Source organism: Stegostoma tigrinum, chromosome 33 (assembly GCF_030684315.1).
Source record: "Stegostoma tigrinum isolate sSteTig4 chromosome 33, sSteTig4.hap1, whole genome shotgun sequence".
NCBI lineage: Eukaryota > Metazoa > Chordata > Chondrichthyes > Orectolobiformes > Stegostomatidae > Stegostoma > Stegostoma tigrinum.
In genome coordinates this window covers 16674045-16696222 of record NC_081386.1, presented here as the reverse complement: position 1 = coordinate 16696222, position 22178 = coordinate 16674045, and the positions used below count along the sequence as shown (strand labels likewise).

At 42.2% G+C, this 22178-nt stretch overlaps 1 protein-coding gene across 4 annotated transcripts in view; it reads right to left on the bottom strand.

The window, feature by feature from the left end:
- cgnl1 (cingulin-like 1) overlaps positions 1-22178 on the bottom strand; it is a 140626-nt gene that overhangs the window by 35814 nt on the left and 82634 nt on the right. For all 4 annotated transcript variants that reach the window (XR_007250574.2, XM_048562536.2, XM_048562537.2 and 1 more), the window contains 4 exons: positions 10582-10788; positions 9837-9941; positions 5154-5306; positions 3831-4001 (listed from right to left, as the gene is read on the bottom strand). Coding sequence is in view for 3 of the 4 variants with exons in the window: in XM_048562536.2 (XP_048418493.2) it covers positions 3831-4001; positions 5154-5306; positions 9837-9941; positions 10582-10788 (636 nt within the window). In the remaining variant the exon portion in view is untranslated. The remainder of the gene's footprint in view (positions 1-3830; positions 4002-5153; positions 5307-9836; positions 9942-10581; positions 10789-22178) is intronic.

Genomic DNA, 22178 nt, shown 5'->3' with positions numbered 1-22178 from the left:
CACACCACACACCCATGCTCTCAGTACCAGCTTGACCTATGTAACATTATTTAACTCCACCTCCGGTCAATGCCTGCTGGAAGCCTCATCCATACCAGATTGTGCAATCTCCCATCATGCACGTCTGTAAGGGATGCAATGGCCTAATAGTATTATCGCTCAACAATTAATCTACAGACACAGGTCATGTTCTGGGGATCCAAGTTCAAATTCCAGATTTTTGTTATGGCAGGATTACAGTCTAATGATGACCATAAAACCATTGTTGATTGTTGGAGAATCCCACCTAGTTCACAAACATCTTTTGGAGAAGGAAATCCACTATCCTTACCAGCTCTGGCCTACACATGACTCCGGACCCACAACAATATGGTTGACTCTTAACTTACCCCTGAGTGATTAGGGATGGGGAATAAATGCTGGCCTAGCCATCAATAACCACATCCAATGAATTAATAATAAATTTGAGGACCACCAAAACTCTGCTGTCCGTGACCAAGTTGCACAAAATCACCGAAACACATCGGTGACACATTGACCTACAGTGGCTCCCAGTTAGGCCACAAATTAGGTCCAATATGTTCATTCTAGTTTTGAAGTTCTTCATGACTTCACCCCTCCCTTGATGACTTCACTCCTTCCTTCTTCAACCTCCTTGATTCCAACAACCTTCCTATTAATTATTCCTGTTGTTAGCCATGCAATTGTTGGCAGCTATACCTTTGCAGGGTCCTAAACTCAGCAATTCCCTCCTAATTCTCTGCTTCTCTATGACATCCTTTAAGTAGCTATTTAAATTGGAAACACAGAAAATAACAGGAGTATGTCATTCAGCCTGCTCCACCATTCAACTTTGCAATGGCTAATCATCTAACTCAGTCCCCTGTACCCACCTCTGCCTGTTGCCCTTTGATCCCCAAGGGCAATGTCTAACTCCCTGTTGAAAACATTTAATGCATCAGCCTCAACTGCTTTCAGTGGCAGAGAACTCCACACTACTCTGAGGCAAGAAATTTCTTCTCATCTCAGTCCTGAAGGGCCTAACGCGCATCCTTAGACAGTGACTGGAGATAATGGGAACTGCAGATGCTGGAGAATCCGAGATAACACAGTGTGGGGCTGGATGAACACAGCAGGCCAAGCAGCATCTTAGGAGGACAAATGCTGCTTGGCCTGCTGTGTTCATCCAGTCCCACACTTCCTTAGACAGTGACACCTGGTTATCAGGAACATCCTTCCTGCATTCATCCTGACTAGTCCTCCACAATCTTCTAAACTCTAGTAAATGTAGTCCTAACTGATCTAGTCTCTCTTTATACATCAGTTCTGCCAACCCAGGAATCAGTCCATTAAACCTTCATTGCACTCCCTCCACAGCCAAAACATTGTTGCTAAGATAACAAGACCATAGTTTTCTAGGTGTAGTCTCACAAAACCCTGTACAACTGCAGGAAGACATCCCTGCGGTTGTAGTCAAAACCTCTGCTATGAAGAGGAACACACCATTTGCCGTTGTTACTGCCTGATACACCTACATGCTTACTATCAGCGACTGATGCCCAAGGGCACCCAGGTATCACTGAACCTCTCCATTTCCCAATCTACTGCCATTTAGATAATAAGTTTTCTTCCTATTTTTACTACCACAGAGGATAACCTCACATTTGTCCACATTATACTTATCTGCCAAGCGTTTGCCCACTCACTCAATGTATCCAAAACACATTGAAGCATCGCTGCATCATCCTCCCAGTGCACTCTCCCACCTGGCTTTGTGTCACCTGAAAACCTGGGAGATATAACATTTAGTTCCCTCGTCTAATTCATCAATATATAATGGGAATAGCTGGGGTCCAAGCACTGATCCCTGCAGTACACCACTAAATAGTGGCGGCCACACAAAAAATGACTTGTTTATTCCTACTCCATTTCCTCTCTGCTGTCCATGTCAGTACACAATGCCCAATCCCAGGTACCGCCATTCATCTGTCTGACCAAACAATTGACCTTAATAGCTCCCAATGTAGTTCAATGTCAAATTTTATTTGATAACACTACTGTGAAGTACTTCCGAACACTTTCCATACCAAAGGTGCTATATAAATACACTTTACTGAGTAAAAGTTCACCATTTGTCCACGGCTGACAAATTCCTAAATAGGGTCATAGGGTCATGAAGATGTACAGCATGGAAACAGACCCTTTGGTTCAACTCATCCATGCTGATCAGATATCCTATATAAATTTAGTCTCATTTGTCAACATTTGGCCCCTATCCCTCTAAGCTCTTTCTCTTCGTAAAGCCATCCAAATGCCTTCTAAACAAAAGTAATTGTATCAGCCCCCACCACTTCCTCTGACATCTCATTCCATACGCAGAGCTCCCTCTGCCTGAAAAAGCTGTCCCTTTCTTCCCTTTTAAATCTTTCCCCTCTCACCTTAACCCAGTGCCCTCTAGTTTTGGACTCCCCACCCGGGCAAAATACCGTATCTATTTTTCCTTGCCTCTCATGATTTTATAACCCTCTACAAGGTTATCCCTCAGCCTCCAAAGCTTCAGGCAAAAATAGCCCCAGCATATTCAGCCCTTCTCTACAGCTCAAACCCTCCAGCCCTGGTAACATCCTTGTAAATCTTTTCTGCACCCTTTCTAGTTTCACAACATCATTCTTATAGGAGGGAGACAAGAATTGCACACTTTACTGCAAAAGAGGCCAGAACAATGTCCTGTACAGCTGCAACGTGGTCTCCCAACTGCTGTACTCAATGCAGACCAATAAAAACAAGCATACCAAACGCCTCCTTCACTATCCGATCTCCCAGTGACTCCACTTTCAAGGAACTACGAACATGCACTCCAAGGTCTGTTCGCTCAGCAACAACATTTCCCAGGACCTTACCGTTAAGTGCATTAGGCCAAAATGCATCACCTCACATTTATCTAAATTAAACTCCATCTGCCACTCCTCAGCCCATTGACCCATCTGATCAAGATCTCGTTGTACTCCTCGGTAACTATCTTTGCTGTCCACTACATCTCCAATTTTAGTGTCATCTGCAAACTTATTAACTATGTTCCTATGTTCTCCTATGTTCACATCCAAATCATTTGTATAAATGATAAAAAGCATTTGACCTAGCACCGATCCTTGTGGTATAGCCCTGCCTCCAGTCTGAAAAGCAACCTTTACCAGCACCCTCTGTTTTCTACCTTCGAGCCAGCTCTGTATCCAAATAGCTGGTTCTCCCTGTATTCCTTGTGATCTAACCTTGCTAACCAGTCTACCATGAAGAACCCTGCTGAATGCCTTATTGAAATGTGTAAGGTTTCTTCTTTAATGCACTCTTTCCTTCTCTAACAGACAGAGAAATCTGAGTGCTCTAACCCAACAGAAGCTACAAGTCTACAAATTCTGAAATAGTTAAAAAGAAATGTTGTGTGTGGAAAAAACCCACCAAATGAAGGAGTTTTTAATACAGAAATGATTTGATTATTAGGTTGAATGCTAATAATTGCTTTACAATAAAATGGAATTGAAGTTGCAAATGATTTCTAAATAATAGAATGTTCATTTCGGAAACTCAGTAATACACTACTGAGAATTATGTAAACAGCAAATATACTTTTCCAATATTCTTTCTATCAAATGAACTTTGGGTCCAAATAGGCAATTCTAAAATTTAATTTTGCTAATACAATCAGTTTCCTGTGTTGTGTTTCAAATAAGCACAAAAGCTGATTAACTTTCCACTGAATTTAACTTTCGTTAGAAGACTTTGGTCAAAGGTTATTGGCTAAAGGTTAAATAAACACAGTTATCTTACATTACCTCATCCTGCAGTTTCTTGGTTATTAGTTGAGAGTTCTCAGCCTCCAGGGCTTTAGTTTTCAGCTGCTGCTGCAGGACATTCAGTTGACTGCGATTCTTTTCCTTGTACTCATCAAGCTCCTTCCGCAGATCAAGGTTTGACCTCTGAGAATCCTGACTCATCTCAGCCATCTGCAGAAGGTAACAGCAGTGAGATGGAAGTGGGGGAAGGGGAAGAAGATAAAGGAGCATTTCTTTCAATCAAGAGAGAAAAAAATGAATTCCCTGTTGGAAGTCACTACTGAATCACACCCTACCACCTTTTAAAGTCATACAATTCACCATGATAAGAAAAACGATCCTCTTCTACACTGTAGCTTTTGTTACAGTGTCCTCTGGTTTCTGACCATCTGCTGTTATGCATTTCTTCTTATTTACTCTATTGAAAACACTTATAATTTGAAATCCCTATCTTAAATCTCCCATTTATATCCTCAGCTTTAAGGAGAACAATCTCAGTTCTTCTAGTCTCTCCACACAACTTAAGTTGCTTAGCCCTGCAATTTGAAAATAAGGAAAAATTCTAAATTGCAAATGCAGCAAGAATCACAGGATGTTACTTCCTTCAACAGAAAGGCATATCTCAAAGCACATTTCCACACCACAAGCAAAACTGGCTCTTTGCCAACTCCCTCTTTTCACTTATTTGTTCTCTGGACTAGAAGGACAGGCTGGTGATTAGGTCTAATTCTGGCCTGTACTAGTGCTGCAGCACTGCCACCAGGAGGTGAACAAAAATCTGGGACTGATTCCCCCTACCTTCTTCAAAGGAAACCATATCCCTCCTGAGACATTATCCAAAGCACCATAATTGTTCCAGCCTGGTTAAACTGGCTGCACACTTTGGGCTGGCAGGTTTCCTTTAAAATCTGGAACACTGTATTGTGCACGCTCAAGTACATGCATGACACATGATAATGTCACCTCCCCACCCTCTAAACAAGGATGTAACATAGGAACACCATATGATGAGTGCAGAGTTTTACAATAAAAATGTACTTCCAGTGCATACTACTGCATTTAGGTGATTTGTTTTAACAATTTGATATGAAATAAATTTAAAATGCTATTTCATTTAGCATTTTATTATTTTAACATTTCTTTGAAAGAGCTGACATTAACTGGATGAATACAGCAATGTCACACTTGAGTTAACTCTTAACTGACTGATTATTTTAGCATGGTTATGAAGCAGGAAGTTATCCTCCTACCATGAATTATTAAAAAGTAACATTCATTGGATATAAACAAAATGATCTGTGCAGTGTTGAAAAAGGATCCAACCTCTTTCTCAAGTTTTTCTATCATCTTCTCCAACTGCCTTTTCTTGACCTCCATTTCATTCTTCGTTTTCTTCAAAAGATCCTTCTGAGCTATTTCTGAATCAAGTCTTTCCTTTACGTCCTCATACTCCTGTGATCGGTTATTGAGGCTTCTCTGTAGAACGAGACAGTCATCATGTAGTTGAAACAATTTGTCACATTAAGGGTTACTGCATTTGCAAATTAAGTGCAATTGTGGACTAATTGTTTCTGATGGACTAAAACTGGGTAATGGGCTGCCCACACAACACAAAGAAATCACTTGTATACTTTACTGCTTTTTATGCATACTGTCATAAGCTCTATTTTATACCAAGGTGTGACTGTATAAACTTACCTCGTGCAGTATTGTGGATTCACTTTTGAAATTAAGTGCATATAAAACATTTCATTAAAACCTAACATTCAAGTGGCAGAGAAGGTCAGTATCATGCATAAAAGGTACATGAGATGTAAAACTACACAGGAGTCCTTGTTATCTCTGGTCAACATAAGATTCAATGTTAGAAGCCTGGGCCAAGGAGCAATGAGAAGGAAAAGGCAATCAGAGATATCCAAATAGATCATGAGAAGCTATGAGGATTCCATCGGAAGTTATGAGGAAGGGTCACCAGACCCGAAACGTTAACTCTGTTTTTTTCCTTCACAGATGCTGCCAGATCTGCTAAGCTTTTTCAGCAACTTTGTTTTTGTTCCAGGGTTCCATAAAATAGTTTCTAACTAAAACAGAATGATGACACATGGACTTCACCAGGGAAATCTGTGGGGGAAGACCAGGCCTCAGCATGGAGAGTTTCTCACAGATGTGCCATAACTGGACCAATCCTAACACACATTTACAATTAGCACTATTCTCCATGCAGCAGGTAATGTAATCACAGTTTTTGATCATTTCATCTTGGGATATCAGCATTGTTGGCAAAACTGGCATTTATCCTCCATCCCTACTTGTACTTGAAAAGTTCGTGGTGATCTACCTTTTTAAACTGCTTCAGTCTTTGCGGTGTAGAGACTCCAGTTCAAAGGAGTTCCAGCATTTATGCTTAGCAACAGTGAAGGAATACAAGATACAGATGCAAGTTAGGATGGCATGTGATTTGGAGGGGAACTTGCAGACGGTGGTGTTTCCATGTATCTATTACCTTTGGTCTTCTGGGCTGTAGGGGACAGGAGTTTGGAAGATACTATTTAAGGAGGCTTGGTGGATTGCTGCAGCGCACCTTGCAGATAATACACTTTAATGTTACTTTGCATTGGCAACGGAGGACATGAATGTTGAAATGTAGACTAGTAATTGACGGCCTCAGTGAATAGCCTACTAAATGGGCTGCTTTGTTTTCGATGGTGTCGAGCTTGTTGAGTGCTGTTGGAGCTGCATTCACTCAAATAAGTGGAGAGAATTTGATCACGTTCCTGAATTGTGCCTTCCAGATGACGGACAGGCTTTGAGGAGTACAAAATCCAGTAACCCTCAACTATTCTATCACACTGTTTCATCATTTCCAAATCGGCTAATAGATAACTAATCATTTGTTTATTGGTAAGTGAAACAGATGGAATCTGGGTGTGACTTTGTTTGCTTCTTAGGACAATGCTGTCTCATTGTGTCATCAGCTTAGGAGCTCTGTAACTGCTCTAAGACTAAACAGTGTCCATTGTGGAAGGAATATGTGGGTCTCAAATTATTTCAGTTCTTTGAAACCTGATGCTGAAGGAATCAATGCACCAGGAAGTGCCTAAATATGTAATAAGCCAGGAAGAAGCCTCTGATTTTATCTCAAAATGACATCCCCACAAGCTCACTCATTCCACACAACTTTCGGCGAAGCAAATTCACTGCTAGGGAGGAAGATGGACGGGAAAAGTAACTGATATTGAGATGAATGAGTAAATGTAGTTGAATTTGGACAAAAATTATATTTGTTTTGCAGATTTTGCCAAAGCATTCAGCTTGGTTGATTGGATTAAGCTGCTGACTGTACTGAAAGATATTGGAGAAGACTAGAGAGGCAGACAACTCAAGTAATCTGTACGCAGAGCAAGCAGCAACAGTGAGTGTAGTACTCATGAGAGGAATTCAACAAAGGATGTTGCTTATCACTAGTCCTACACGACATTAAGCCACAGCAGCAGAATTGGGCCATTCGGCCTGTTGCATCTGCTCTACCATTCAATCATGACCATTATGTTTCTCAACCCCATTCTCTGCCTTTTTCCCCATAACGCTTGATCCTCCTACTAATCAAGAACCTATACACTCAATGACTTGACCTCCACAGCCTTCTCCGACAATGAGTTCCGCAGGTTCACCACCCTCTGGCTGAAGAAATTCCCCCTCATCTCAGTTCTGAAGCTTCATCCCTTCACTGATGCTATGCTCTCAGGTCCTAGTCTGTCCTATTAGTGGAAACATCTTCGCCACGTCTACTCTATCTAAGCCTCTCAGTATTCTGTAAGCTTTAATCAGATTGTCCCTTATCCTTGTAAATTCCATCGAATACAGATGCAGGGTCCTCAACTCTCCTCTGATAAGCCTCGCTGTCATGCCCCTCTTTCCTGGGATCATTCTTGTAAGTCAGTTCTGAGCTCCCTCCAAGGCCAGGACATTGTTCCATAGATACAGGGCCCAATACCGCTCAGTATTCCAAATGTGGTCTGACCAGAGCTTTCTTGTATTCTAGCCCTCTTAAATTGAATGCTAGTATTGCATTTGCCTTCCTAACAGCCAATGGAATCTGCAATTTAACCTTATGAGATCCCTGAACTAGGGCTCTCAAGTCCCTCTGTACTTCAGATTTCCAAAGCTTTTCCCCCTTTTCTGTTTTCTTCCTTACAAAGTACTTAACCTCACAACTTTCCGCATTGTCTTCCATCTGCCACTTCTTTGCTCACTCTCCTTGCCTATCCAAGTTCTTCAGCAGCCTTTCCACTTCCTCAACACTACAACTTCCTCCACCTCTCTTTGCATCATCTGCAAACATAGATCAGTTCCTTCGTCCAGATTGTTAATGTATAACATGAATAGTTTTAGTGCCAACACTCACCTCTGCAGAATTCCACTCGTCACTGAGTGCCATCCTTTATCCCCACTCTCTGCCTTCTGACAGTCAGCCAATACATGCCAGTATCTTTCCCCTAACACTATGAGCACCTATCTTATTCAGCAGCCTCCTGTGCAGCGCCTTACCAAAGGTCTTCTGGAAATCCAAATACATTAAAATCACTAGCACTCCTTTGTTGAACATGCTCAAAACCTCCTCAAAGAACTGTTACTGATTTGTCAGACGTAACCTCCCCTTAATGAAGCTGTGCAGACTCAGCCCTATTTTACCATGCACTTCCAACTACTCCACAATTGTATCCTCAATAATGGACACCAAAATCTTGCCAATGATCGAGGTCAAGTTAACATGCCTATAATATCCCACCTTCTGCCTTGCTCCCTTCTTAAAACCGAGGTGTTACATTAGCCATTTTCCAATTCTCTGGTTCACCCTCCCTGACTCCAGCGATTCCTGAAAGATAACCATCAATGTCTGTACAGAAGCAATGCTCAAAGCTTTTAAAGTCACAGAATCTTCCCTTACACTTTTTTTTGAGGGGGTGGGGTGAATGATTAGGCCTGTTTGATTTATAGATGTCAAACACTAGCAGCAAGCACAGGATCAAGAATACAAGAACCTACAGATGGCCTGTAGATTCTCAAACTGCAACTTGAAATTATACACTCGCTCAGTTCTTCTAAGGAAAGTGCAGATACCATATCATTTAGAGCTGGTTTTGCAGAACCACTTTAGTAAGCAGTTCCATATCATAAATGTATTGTACAACTGATCACTAATTAACCAGCAGCTTTTACAAGTACAATTTCTGTATTTAAATAGGTAACAATCCTACAACAAAATATACTTCTGCTCCTGAAGTATTTCCCATAAACACTGTGTGATAAGTTTCTCTGTGAATATTTCTGAGAGAAAAAATTCCAAATTTTTGAGTCATATAGGAGCCTGTTAGAGACTTGACAATCAGCCCTCTTGACGGGAAAAGACCACTGAATTATGTTAATCATTTGGTCAGTTTTGCTGATCAGAATGTTTCCTGATCATTGATGCTGATCCCACTATCAGCACAATTCAGGGTTCAATAGTGGTCAATCAAATGGCACTGGGAGCCACAGCCCAGAGGAGGAAGGAAACAAGTCCTTAACCAGCTTAATGGTTACTTTCCGGCCAATCGATTGACCATGGTAGGTCTTCAATTGACTTCTTTCAGATTAAGGAAAATGGAACTTCTCGTCCCATATTCAGAATTACATTTATCAAGTGCCTGGTATTTCACAAAATACTAGATGGGAACACCACCGTTTGCGATTTTAGTGTCCATGCCCATTAGCCCACTGCAGAGTACTAAGGCCAAGGTTTTGTCCTCTAGAGCAAAAACAAAAATTGCAGGAAAAGTACAGCAGGTCTGGCAGCATCTATGGAGAGAAATCAGAGTTAACATTTCGGGTCTAGTGACCTTTCCTCAGAATGCTTCCAAGGTTTATAGGGTTTGAGATGATAACCAAATATAGAAAATTCATCACTCCCCACTAAGTTTGTGTTCTTTTGTTTATTGGTGTATTGCTTACAGCTCAACTAAATACCTGAAGTTCTTCCAACCGGCTCTCCAAAGCTCTTTTTGCGAATGAAATGTCCTGTTCTTGGTCTCCAATTTCCCTCAAGGCAACTTCCAGCTGCTGCTTCTCTTTCTGCAAAAGTTGTGATGGAACAGATTTTAAGGTTATCTCTGAATCCCAGTTAAAAGAGACCAAAAGCTGCTTTCCCCACTACACCTTGGTGGCAACTGCCCCAAACCACTTCCTGTGACTCAACTATTCTTAACTGGGTAAAAATACGCATTGGCCCATTGTTTGTGTGATCACTGTCGGTTCTTCCGAAACTAAGCAGTGTCAAATATGGCAAAGCTTTTGTACTGGCATTTTTCTGAATGGACTGAGTTGGGGCTTTGATTGCTTACTATCCTTTTGGGTTTGTGGAATGGGTCAGGTCTGGAACTTTGAACCCTCCAGCAGTAAGTGGCTTTGTTTCTGAGGCCCAGCAATAGCATGAGTAGGCTCTATACTGCACTCCAGTGATGTTTGGCTTGGTAACTCTTTTGCCTTCTCACTGCATTGCTCAGCAGCAATGGTAAACACTAAACTGTTGTCTCTTACCTTCATTAATAGGGCATAGTCTTAAACAATATACAGGCTTGATGGCAAAGAGCTACTCCCTCAGCAAAGTTGCTGAAACTCTGTACTGTATGAACATAATATATTGGATCTTCAGATAAAGGAGCAAAACAAACAGAGGTTATAGATAAAAACAATATCTCCGTAACTGCATTACCTCCAGACATGCAAGTTTATCCCTGAACCTGCTCTCTTCCATCTTCATGTTAGAAACCACGTGATTGAGGTCACTGATTTCATTCAGTAATTCTGCAATTTTTTTCTTCAGGGTCTCATTTTCATCCATGAGGCGTTTCACATGATCCTCTGCAGTGTCCTTTGCTTGTTTAGCAACAAAGTGTTCGTGCTCCAATGCACTTTTGCTCTGTTGAATAAATTAACAATTAAAGCTGGAGAGAATTTAATATTACACCAAGACTTCTGCAGTGAAGAGGCTCCTTGCTTAGACAAAATGCACAGAATTAATCCCACTGAGAGCAGTAAGCCAACACAAAATACTTCCTCCAATTGAACCATTAAACATATAAATTGAGTCAATCTCGGGGGGAGGAGACAACAAAGACGGTAAGTTATTTTAGAAAAAATACATTAGCAGACAAGCCTTTGAGTGTTACCATAGGAATGACAACCCTGAAATTCCAACGGGTATAACTAGGGCAGGAGGGCAAAATTAGCCCAGAATTAGGGACAGAGTCAGATTTAGTTCAGTGGATGCCCGCTGTGGCCCAATCTTCCCTCTGCCAAAGATTTATTTAAGTTAAAGGGTAGAAGATTTAGAGGGAAGGGGAGTAAAAACCTGTTCGTCCAGAGGGTGGTGGAAATCTGGAACACACTGCTCATAAGGTTGGGTGAGGCAGAAGCCCTCCTAACATTCGAGAAGTGTTGTGACCTGCAATGCAAAAGCATACGAAGCTGTTGCTAAGTAAGCTAAGTGCTGGAAAATGGGACTAGAATAGTTTGGAAGTTGATTTGACCAGAACAGAGTAGATAGATTGAAGAGCCTTTTTTCTGTGCTATAGATCTCTATGAATCTATTTCCTAATTTGAGGAGTTGGGGGGGAGGGGCAGATCTGGTGAGTGAGTTTCCTTAAATTTGTTGAAAGTATGTGGATAATTTGCAGGAATCCCAATTTGCACACCATCCAACGGACACAAAGGAAGTCGTACCTTAATAAACGTCACAGGGGCCTGAATTACTGAAAATGGCCACAAATTCTAAACTCCAAACAGATTTCCTAAAAATTTCCATGACTTAATATTGTCAGAAGGCAATTAAAAAAAAATACATTTGAGGGGCTGAAGATAGGTCAGCAAGGATTAACCTGGAAGGGCTGGTTCCTGAAAAATGCATCCAGTTCCCCACCAACATTCCTTAACAAAATTGCAACACTGCTCCAAAAACCTTTAAGCAAACACTCTGTCCGTTATCCCCATTTTAGAACTTTTACCTCCACTCTGCTCAGATTTCACGAAGACGTGGATGTCGTGTAGCGCACAGAGAAAAACTCACCATGTGGATTCGCAGCATGTGCCAACTTTACCTACACTCCCCAAGAGAGGACAATGCAACAAAATGTTCAGCTCTTGCAGTATTAATACACACTGCAGAGCACAGAAAATATCATACTTGTAGAAAAGTGACCGTGACATGTCTTCAAAGTGAATGATGCACACGACACTCGTAAACCAAGCCGTTAAAAAGTGGCTAAAGGCAAACGACAATAGGTTCACATGCTGTTTTTTTTTAAAAAAGAATTGAGGTGGGTTTAAAATCAGCATCTGGAGGATTGAAAATTTCTAATCCATTCTAAATTTAGTATATGAGTAGCTATTTATTCTCGCCTTTTATGCTTAGCACAGCATTAGAAATCTGTATAATCAGGCTTTCACAGAGATTCTCTCTTCAGTGAATACTCCTTACCAAGATTTCACATTTTATCACCTCCACACCCACAGTTCTCTGCCTCGTTACCAAAAGTAATGCTTTGATACTTCTGCAAAATCCTCAAGAGAATATTTCACCTATGACATTAATCTATGTCAGACCTCTGAAGAGAATGCGGAATCCATCCAAATTATAACAGTCTTCTGTGCTGATGAAAAGAATGCCTAGAACACTCTTTCACCAGGAAAATATTTTGTTTATTAAACAAAAGAGATGACCACCCAACCTCAAGCATGCCACTAAAATGGATTCTGAGGTTCAGAATCATCAGCTATTTCACATTGATTTTTTAAATTTATTTCAAAAATATATTTATTCATAAGACGTCTTCATAAACATGCAGTTACTAAAGCTGTTCGGTTCTGTACAGTTTCACATGGAGAAGCATGACTATTGAAAAGTCAAACTCAAGGCATTTCTTGCTCTAAAGAGTATATCTACGTATGTTTGAGGCAGTGGGAGGGTCCAATAACTGAACGAACTCACATTTACCTTCAGCAGGAAAGACTTTAGATGGTGGTCTTTCCTCACTGTGCCTTGCCAGCAGCTGCTCCAACTTTCATACGTCCCTCAGTACATTGCTCTGGACCTTGGAGTATACCAGTCTGCAACACTTGGTTGAGGTTGACTCTTGGTACTGGAAGACCAAGAAGATTTGGGCAGACCAAAGAACATCTTTCACTAGTTAACGTTTGTCTTGGTGTGCATCCCGGTGAACGGACCATAGGGCACAGAGCTGCTCAGGACGAACCTCGAAAGAAATCACTGCATCTCTCTCCAGACTTCCTTTGCAAAGGCACATTTAGTCACTAGATGTGCGACAGTCTCTACCCAAGCCCTGCAGCTGCTTCAAGGGGCAGTATGTAGTGGTGCAGTCCGGGCGCAGATGAAAGATCTCACTGGCAGTGCCTTACTCACAACCAATCAAGCAATGTCTTCGTGCTTGTTGCAAAGTTCCGGCAATGAGGCATTCTGCCAAATGATTTTGACAGTCACCTGGGGAACACCTCAACAGGACCCACCCTCTCCTTGTCCTGCAGGGTCCCAAAGGACGTTATGTGCTGACCACTTCCTGATAGACGCATGATCAAAGGTGTTTTACTTTACAAATTTCACCATGAAGGACAGGTGATACGGAAATAACTACTTGGAGCAATCCACAGTAATGAGGCTGGTCCCATCCTTTGCAACTCTGAACAGAATATCAGTACATAGTGATGCTTGGGGTGTTTGCGTACTGAATGTCCACACTCAACTTGATGCAGCTGCACAGTGAGGTGGCTATTAGGATGAGGACAACTTTGGGTACTTGCTTCCCCACTCTTATCCACAGCTTTGTGCAGTGTCCCCCTCTGGATATGGTCCATCTTAGACCTCTAGAAGAACTGGAAAGATGCCTCGGGTAACTACAATGGCACGGGTTTGAGGAATGGGCCAGGCCTGCGACACGTACAACAGAGACAGCTCCTCACACCTGATGACTAGGTTTTTACCTGCAGTGGAGAGGCAGCAGTGCTTCCAATAGCTCAGTTGCTGCCTCATCTCCTCTTAAGTTTTGGTGCACGCCCTGATTCCTCCGTACCATAATCCCTGCATCTCCAAGTAACCTATCCCCTGTGTGAAGGGAATCAAAGATTGGTCGGCTCAGTTCCCAAAGACAACGGCCTAATTCTTGCCTCGATTTATTTTGGCTGCAGGGACCAGTTTGAACTGGTTGCAGATGCTCATGAGTCTGTGCACTGCCAGTGCATCCAAGCAGAAAATGGGGATCTTATTCACAGGCAGGCTTTGACCTGGAGGTATCCACAGCATGGAATAGCTGTCCCTCTCAGGCTCACATCCTTCCTGATGGACTCAGCAAAAGGCTCAATACCACATACAAACAAGGCAGGAGAGAGCAGGCAGCTCTGCCTGACTCTAGATCTGGCTGGGAAGTTTTCTGATTCCCAAACATTGATCGAAACTGCACTAGCGATGTTGGTATAGAGTGGTTGGATTCAATTGCAGAATCCCTCCCCAAAGCCCATTCTGGACAGCAAGTCCCACGTGTGCATGTGCAATAATCTGTCAAAGGCTTTCTTCTGGTCCAGGATGACGAGGAAGGCATCCACCCCGTGTAAGTGATTGTATACCCGAGGCTCTTGGAAATTGTCCTACTTGGTACAGACAGGTTTGATTGGGGTGAATCACTGATCCTGGAACAGACCTGACCCAGTTAGTGATGGCCGTAGACAGGCTTTTACATTTAGTGATAATGGGAACTGCAGATGCTGGAGAATCCAAGATAATAAAATGTGAGGCTGGATGAACACAGCAGGCCCAGCAGCATCTCAGGAGCACAAAAGCTGACGTTTCGGGCCTAGACCCTTCATCAGAGAGCTCTCTGATGAAGGGTCTAGGCCCGAAACGTCAGCTTTTGTGCTCCTGAGATGCTGCTGGGCCTGCTGTGTTCATCCAGCCTCACATTTTATTATCTTTTACATTTAGTAATGGGATTGGTCGCTAATTTCTAATCTCCTCCCTCCATCCCTTCTGCTTGCAGAGGAGGGTGATGATACCTTTCGGCTTGGATTCACTTATAGTACCTATGTACACCTCCAGCAGATCCTGACCAATCAGGTCCCACAGAGCCCAATACAACTCGGCTAGTAAGCTGTCGCTTCCCAGAGTTTTATTCTTTTCTAAGGACTCGAGGGTCTTTGTCAGCTCATCCAGAGATAACGCTGGTCCAGCCTCTCCTGCATGTTGTCATCTAAGACCCTCTGTGATAGAGGTCAGGAACAACTAGGAGGCCACACTTTCTGTGGGCTTCCTGTCATACAGTCTGGCATAAATTGATTTACTAATCCTCAGGATATCAGACTGAGGTGTTACCGAGCTAACTTCTTCCTTCGGGCTGCTGATCACAGAGCTCTTCCTGCACACCTTCTGGAAAAAGAATCGTGAGCACGTCTCATCCTGCTCCTTGGAGCAGACCCTGGACCCTTTGCTTATGAGGCAAAGAGTGAAGCTTTCTGATTGGCTCTTCACTTCCTGGAGATCCTCCTTGACATTGACCCTCCATTGTCTGTAGCAGGAGTAGGTTCTGCATGTGGTTCTGGAGTTTGGAGTTTTTTCCCATCTCTCTTTCTTGCTTTCTGAACACCTTGGAGGACAAAGAAACTTTTCATGCTTCCCTTGACTGTTTCCCACCAGTCCGTTGGAGACTCAAAGAGGGACTTCACAGTCCTCCAACCTGTGTAATCCCTTTTGTTTCTCAATGTTTTCTGTGCCAACAATTTCACATTCAGCTTTCACATTTGCTCGGCAGGCCACTGGTGACCCTGTAGATGACAGTCAGCCAGCAGCAGGCAGTGATCAGACAGAAACTCCGGCTTGATGTTGGTGGATCTACGCTGCACCCCATCACCGGGGTACTGAAGTCATTGTGCAACTTGGCAAGGAGCTATTAGTCTGTTACTAAGATCTTTAGCTGCCACTTTTCAGCTCCAATAAGAGGAACAAATCAAAGTACAGTTCTGCGGAAGGGTCACCGGACCCGAAATGTTAACTCTGATCTTTTCCTCACAGATGTCGTCAGACCTGCTGAACTTCCAGCAACTTCTGTTTTTGTTCCAAAGTACTGACTAGCTGTTCTATCACATACTGCACCACCTGCCTTGTAGGCCCGCCTTTTCCCTTCTAAATTTCCAATAATTACAGCACTGTACTCTTTAAAGATCCAAAGAAAGCTAAGGAACAATTGTGATGGAATATTCAAATATAAATCGTGGAAATATTTTTGACAATTTACTTTTTCTTTTTGTTTTATAATTAAGGAGATATCAAATGGTGCCCAAATGGTTAAGAAGTGGGCATTATTAGACTTGAATTATATTACGTGCAATTTTAATAAAATTGACTATTTAACGTTTAATATGAAAACACAGGGCTGCAGAGGCTGTGTTAAGTATATTCAGGGTTGAGACAGACAGATTTTTAATCACTAAGTGTTGGAACCCTCACTGATTATTCATTTTTTTGTTTTGTTCTTTTATCAATTTACAACTGTGGGCCAGAAATGATTGGTGGACTTTGGGACAAAACTTTGGGTTAAAAGGATAAGAACAGATCATGCAAGTTTGTTTGTTGAGAGGCCAGGCCTGGAGGCTAATTGTAGTCTCAGCCTTGATCAAAAGGTTTTAACAGACACAGTGACCACCCCTCCCCACCATGTCACTTGAAGAGCATTGTGTTTAAACAGATAGCAGAATATGGCTATTAACAAGGTCAGTAGCTGGGAGTTGGCACCAGTAAGTCTGCAGGAGGCCTTATGTTCAAGCAGATGGTAATTGCTGAATGGTGAGCCAGGCCTCAGGGAGAATCAATCAGGGTGGAACTAGAATTACAGTTTTTTTTAAAAGCTTATGTTTTCTGAGAGATGGTTCTGGACTACTGCCGAAGCAGCATGAAAACGTGAAAGCTCCCTGCCTAATCGGATTGGAAGATCAAGGACAGGAACGCTACACGTTGGGGGCCTTCGACAGTTCTACTGCGTGCAAATGCAAACGTAGAAAGACTGTTTTAGCGTGGCTGTCCGTCTCAGTGTCATATCAGTAAGGGACTCAATGGTCATGGGAAAAAGGCAGGAAGGTGGAGTTGAGAACAGATCAGATCAGCCATGATCATCTAGAATGGCAGAACTGATTCAATGGGCTGAATGGCTTACATCAGCGCAACATTGAGGGCCGAAGAGCTTGTACTGTGCTGTAATATTCTATGTTCTGCTTGCGTCTCTTACAGCTCCTTCTGGCTTAATTCAGATGCAGACCCGAGACACTACAGCCAATATGCCAGCTGATGCATACCCAATGTGTTAAGAAACATCCAAACCATTGTGTTTTGGCTCAATTTTCTGCTCACTGAAAACAAGCACCATTTCAACTCAAGTCACAGCTGGGATCTAATCCAGCAATGTCAGAAATGAGGCCAATACTATGCTAGATTCTCCAACTACTGCCAGCAGGTCAATTCTGCATGTTGACCACAATGTAAAGAACAGGAAAACAAAGTACTAGCAAAGCACATGTAATAACTGCATAAATCACTTAAGAGCACATCGCTGGGGGGAGGTGGTGGCCTAGTAGTGTTATTGCTGGACTGTTAATCCAGAGACCCAGATAAAAACCTGGGGACCCAGGTTCATATCCTGCCATGGCAGATGGTAGAATTAATTCTAGATATTTATCGGATTCAAAGAGTCTAATGATGACAAGAAGTGACAGTCAGTTGTAAGATCCATCTGGTTCACTAATGTCCTTTCGGGAAGGAAGCTGCCATCCTTACCTGGTCTGGACTACGTGATTCCAGATCCACAGCAATGTGGTTGATTCTTAACTGCTCTCTGAGAGAGACAATAAATATTGTCTTAGCCAGCAACGCACTCATCCGTAAATGAATTTTTAAAAACCCGACAGGATTGAAATAGAACCACTTCACAACGTTCATTGGAGAACTGAATCGCCTCTTCAGAATCCAAAATAAATTGCTGTCACAACTGTTTGATAAATTCAAGCAACTTTAGAAAAGAGAAGAAAGTAAAGTTTTGTTCTTTCAACTTCCCTATCAGACTCTGGGAAAAATCACCAAATCTCTTTCATGCAGTTCCCCAGTGTTAAATTTAATACCCTTGGTGGTATATTCTTAAAACGTGGTAAAAGACCTTTATTATGTTGTACATACTTAACAATGTTGTTAATTCAGGCTATCAATTATTAACTAACAATAATGTATAATATGGCAGATTCATCACCACTGTCTTTCGCTCTCATTCGAGGTGTTAAACCTGTACTCCCATCTGCCCTTGTACGTGAGGGTAAAAGATCCCATGCCATTTTGAGGAAAACAGGGAGTTCACTTAATGATCTGACCAACACCTAACCCTCAAATACCATTGAAACAGAAAAGCAGTTCACATTTCATTAATTCTTACTTGTAAATGATAGTCTGCAATAATTTCTGCCACATTGTATACCCTTCAAAAGTAGGTATTTGGCTAGAAAGTTCCTTGGCATGTCTGGAGAATGTGAAAGATCCAGTTTAAATGCAAGCTTTGTCTCTATTTTCTGCTAGAAGGATATCTGTTTCACTAGGGTTGGACATCAACCCAATGCCTGTTTACAAATCTCCTACATATTTTCATACTCCTGTATTTTTATCTCAATGTAGTAATTCCAGTTCTGAAAAACAAAGTACACAGTGATGACTTTACTACAATGAAATCAAACTGGCACTCGAGGAATGCATGAGACTGGTTTAGCAAGCTTTACAAAAGCACAGCTCCTCTTGGAATAACGCTGCACCCTACAAATGAGCTAACTTCCCCAGTGATATTTGTAAATTAAAGGGTATAACAATCACCTTATCTTTTTGAAAAGGAAAATAACATTTTAAGTCTTGCACATATATTGCACTTCTCACAGGCAAATATAAAAATAAATTACAGCCAATGAAGTACTTTGGAAACGTAGGCAATGTTGCTACATAGGAAATTTGCACACAATAAGTAGTGAAGTTATTATGACCAGATAATGTACTTTTGAGAGAGGTTAATTGAGGCGGAAATTTTGGCCAGGACTCTGGAAGTAACTCCGGTGTTCACTAAAATAATGCCATGAGATTATTTACACTCACCAGTTCAGTCCAGAGAAAGTTGACTCGACTGATTTCTGGAATAGTGTTGATTTATGAGTAAGGTCTGAGCAGCTTGGGCCTATACTCTTTGGAATGAGGGTTGTTCCTCCTAACACAGTGGCACGGTGGTTAGTAGAGCGCCAGGAACCCCGGTTTGATTACCATCTTGGGTAACTGTGTGTGTGGAGTTTGCACGTTCTCCCTGTGTCAGCACAGGTTTCTTCTGGGAGCTCTGGTTCTCTCTCATGGTCCAAAGATGCACAGGTTAGGTGATTGGCTAAATTATCCCTTAGTGTCCAGGAAATGTGTAGTTTAGATTTGATTAGCTGTTGGAAATGCTACATTACTGGGATGGGGGGGGGGGGGGAGGGGGGGGGGTGTCCGGGTAGGACACTCTTTGGAAGGTTGGCGCAGATTTGATGGGCCAAATGGCCTACTTCCCCAATGCAGTGTGTTAAAAGTACAAAGGATTCCCCTAGAAGGAGAATTGGGACCACAGTATCACAATGAGAGGTCTCCCATTAAAGATAGAAATGAGGAATTTATTTCCACAGGGCTGCTTAAATTTTGACTTCCCTACCTTGGCCTGGTCATTGAATATATTCAATGCTGATTTTGACCAATTTCTAATCTAAGGGAATCCCAGATTATGGAGCCAGGCAGGAAAAGTTGTGGAGCTCATGCTATAATCAATCAGTTCAATCATGATCTGATGGAATCATGGAAGACGCTCAAGGAGCCAAATGGTCTGCCCCTGCTAGTTCTTCAGCTCAGACAGGGCAGACCGTGCACACCCACTGTCCACAAGGACCTCCAGGTCCCTGACCAAACTGCCAACATCCCTCTGCCTGACATTTCTAGGACATCTGATAGAATCTGTGTTAGGCAACTGTGATTGCTGGGGTTTGGCTGGATGCATAGCTGGGCTTTAAAGATGGCACTGGTGCCAGGAATCCAGGAGGGGTCAGAACGTCTTCATGCGATGAGTGCAAGAAAATGACCAGCAGGATGCAGTGCAACGTAATGAGCAGAGTTTGGAATGACTGCATGAGAAAGCTTGTTAGGGCTCAAGGGCAGAAACTCTCTGTGAAGCTGTTTTGAAATGCATCCCAATATAAACTGAAGCAACACTGCCAGGAGCACCACCCATTTTTTACCAACAGTCACGGGTGAGGAGGAAATTCAGTTCAACCAGTTTCCTCGTTACCTGCTATGTAAAATTGCATGATAGCTCTGGAGCAGGAATCAAAATGCAGCCTATAAACAAATTCACAAATGCAAACAATTGTCAGCTTGCTTTTTCCGTGTTTGAACATACATCCCACATTAGGAATGGTGCAGGCATTGGGCTAATAAAGTGCTATTTCTAACAGAAGAACTTTTAAAATATACAACATGGAGACCATTCAGAACCACATCACAGCAAGAGTCAGCATTATGGAGACCTAAGTAGGGAATCATAGTTCAAAACCCAAAAGCTGCTAAAACTTGGCATCTGCTCATCTGTGTAAACTGCCTGTGAGGCTGCAAGTCATGCAAAAAGATATAATTAAGAGAAGACATGATTAGGGAGAGGAACAGAGACACAGGAAGAAACCAGACAATCAATCACAAGGTAGTGGTCCTGGAACAGTTGGGTGATTAAGAGGAACTATTAAGTAGCAATGAAGAAGGGTGGCACATGTTAAGATAAGCAGCTGATCAAAGAATATGTAAAAATAGCTGACGAGGAGAATGTCACATGAAGTCAAAGCATAATTACATGAACTCAACAAAGGTATTTTGAGCTGCCCAGTGGGTCTTCTGAGAGGTGAACTCCCCTGTGTGTAAATCAGTCGGAGATGGCAAGAACTGCAGATGCTGGAGTCAGAGATAACACAATATGAAGCTGGAGGAACACAGCAGGCCAGGCAGCATCAGAGGAGTAGGAAAGTTGACATTTCCAGTCAGGACTCTTCTTCATCAACCTTCGTGCCTGGCCTGCTGCATTCCTCCAGCTGCACACTGTTTTCCCGTGTGTATATGTGTAACATGCATTTTACCTGAATAATTTACAGTTGACTTGCATTGAGTGTGTTCTTGGTAAGGGGTAGTGTTTCTACCTCCTGACCAGGAGGCCCAGGTTCCACTCCCACCTGCTCCAGAGGTGTGCCATAACACCTCTGAACAGGCTGACTAGAAAATATCTACAGCTGACTTCAGTGCTTCTACGTTAGAGAGAAAATCTTTGGCTGAGGTTACTATTGTTGGGTTTTCTGGAACATTAGCTGATTACCAAAAGAAAAACCAAAATAAAATGTGCTTAGAACTATTCCAAGATAGACATAGACTTTTACCGATTTGGTCACGCGCCATTAATGATCGAACCCTTCGTTAATACTGTCAGTTTACACGTACATAGGCGAATGGTTACTTAGCGAAGGATCACTGAATGGCCAGGGCCCATGGAAGGCTAACCTGGAAGACATCAGTGTTTTGTCAGTGTAGGGAATAAATCAACCATTCCACTTGCAGCTACATTTGAAACATTTAATGGAGAAATTAAAGAAATTAATAAACTGGTGTGTTAAGTATATAAAATTGCTTACATCGAACTGAGGGGTTTTATTTCACAAACTGCATCTTGGCAGAATAGGGTAATGGTACTGCTCTCTAGCTGTTTTCTTTATTATGTGTGCAGTTGATGTGCCTGTAAACTGGGTGCACTGTTAGTGCCTGATGCTGATATTCCAGTCCGACTCTATTTGGCCAGGATACAATTGGCTTCGTAATGGCATCACATTGTGTCTGCTGTCATGAGAGGCTCCGTAGAAAGACTGAACAATTTTCATTCAATCCTTCATGGGATGACAGCATCACAGGAAAGACATATTTACCATCCCTAACTGCTCTGCTAGGCCACTTTAGAGCGCAGATAACAACCATATTGCTGTGGGTTTGGAGTCACACATTAGCCAGGATTTACTTCTCTATGGACATTACCAAACTTACTGGCTATTACAACAAACCAGGAGAGTTTGATGATGATTGTTGAGACCGGCTTTTAATTGCAGATTAATAAATTTAATTAATTAATTGTACATTAAGATTTGAAACAATGTCCCCTAGGAATAATCCCACGTGTTAGGCTGGGTGTC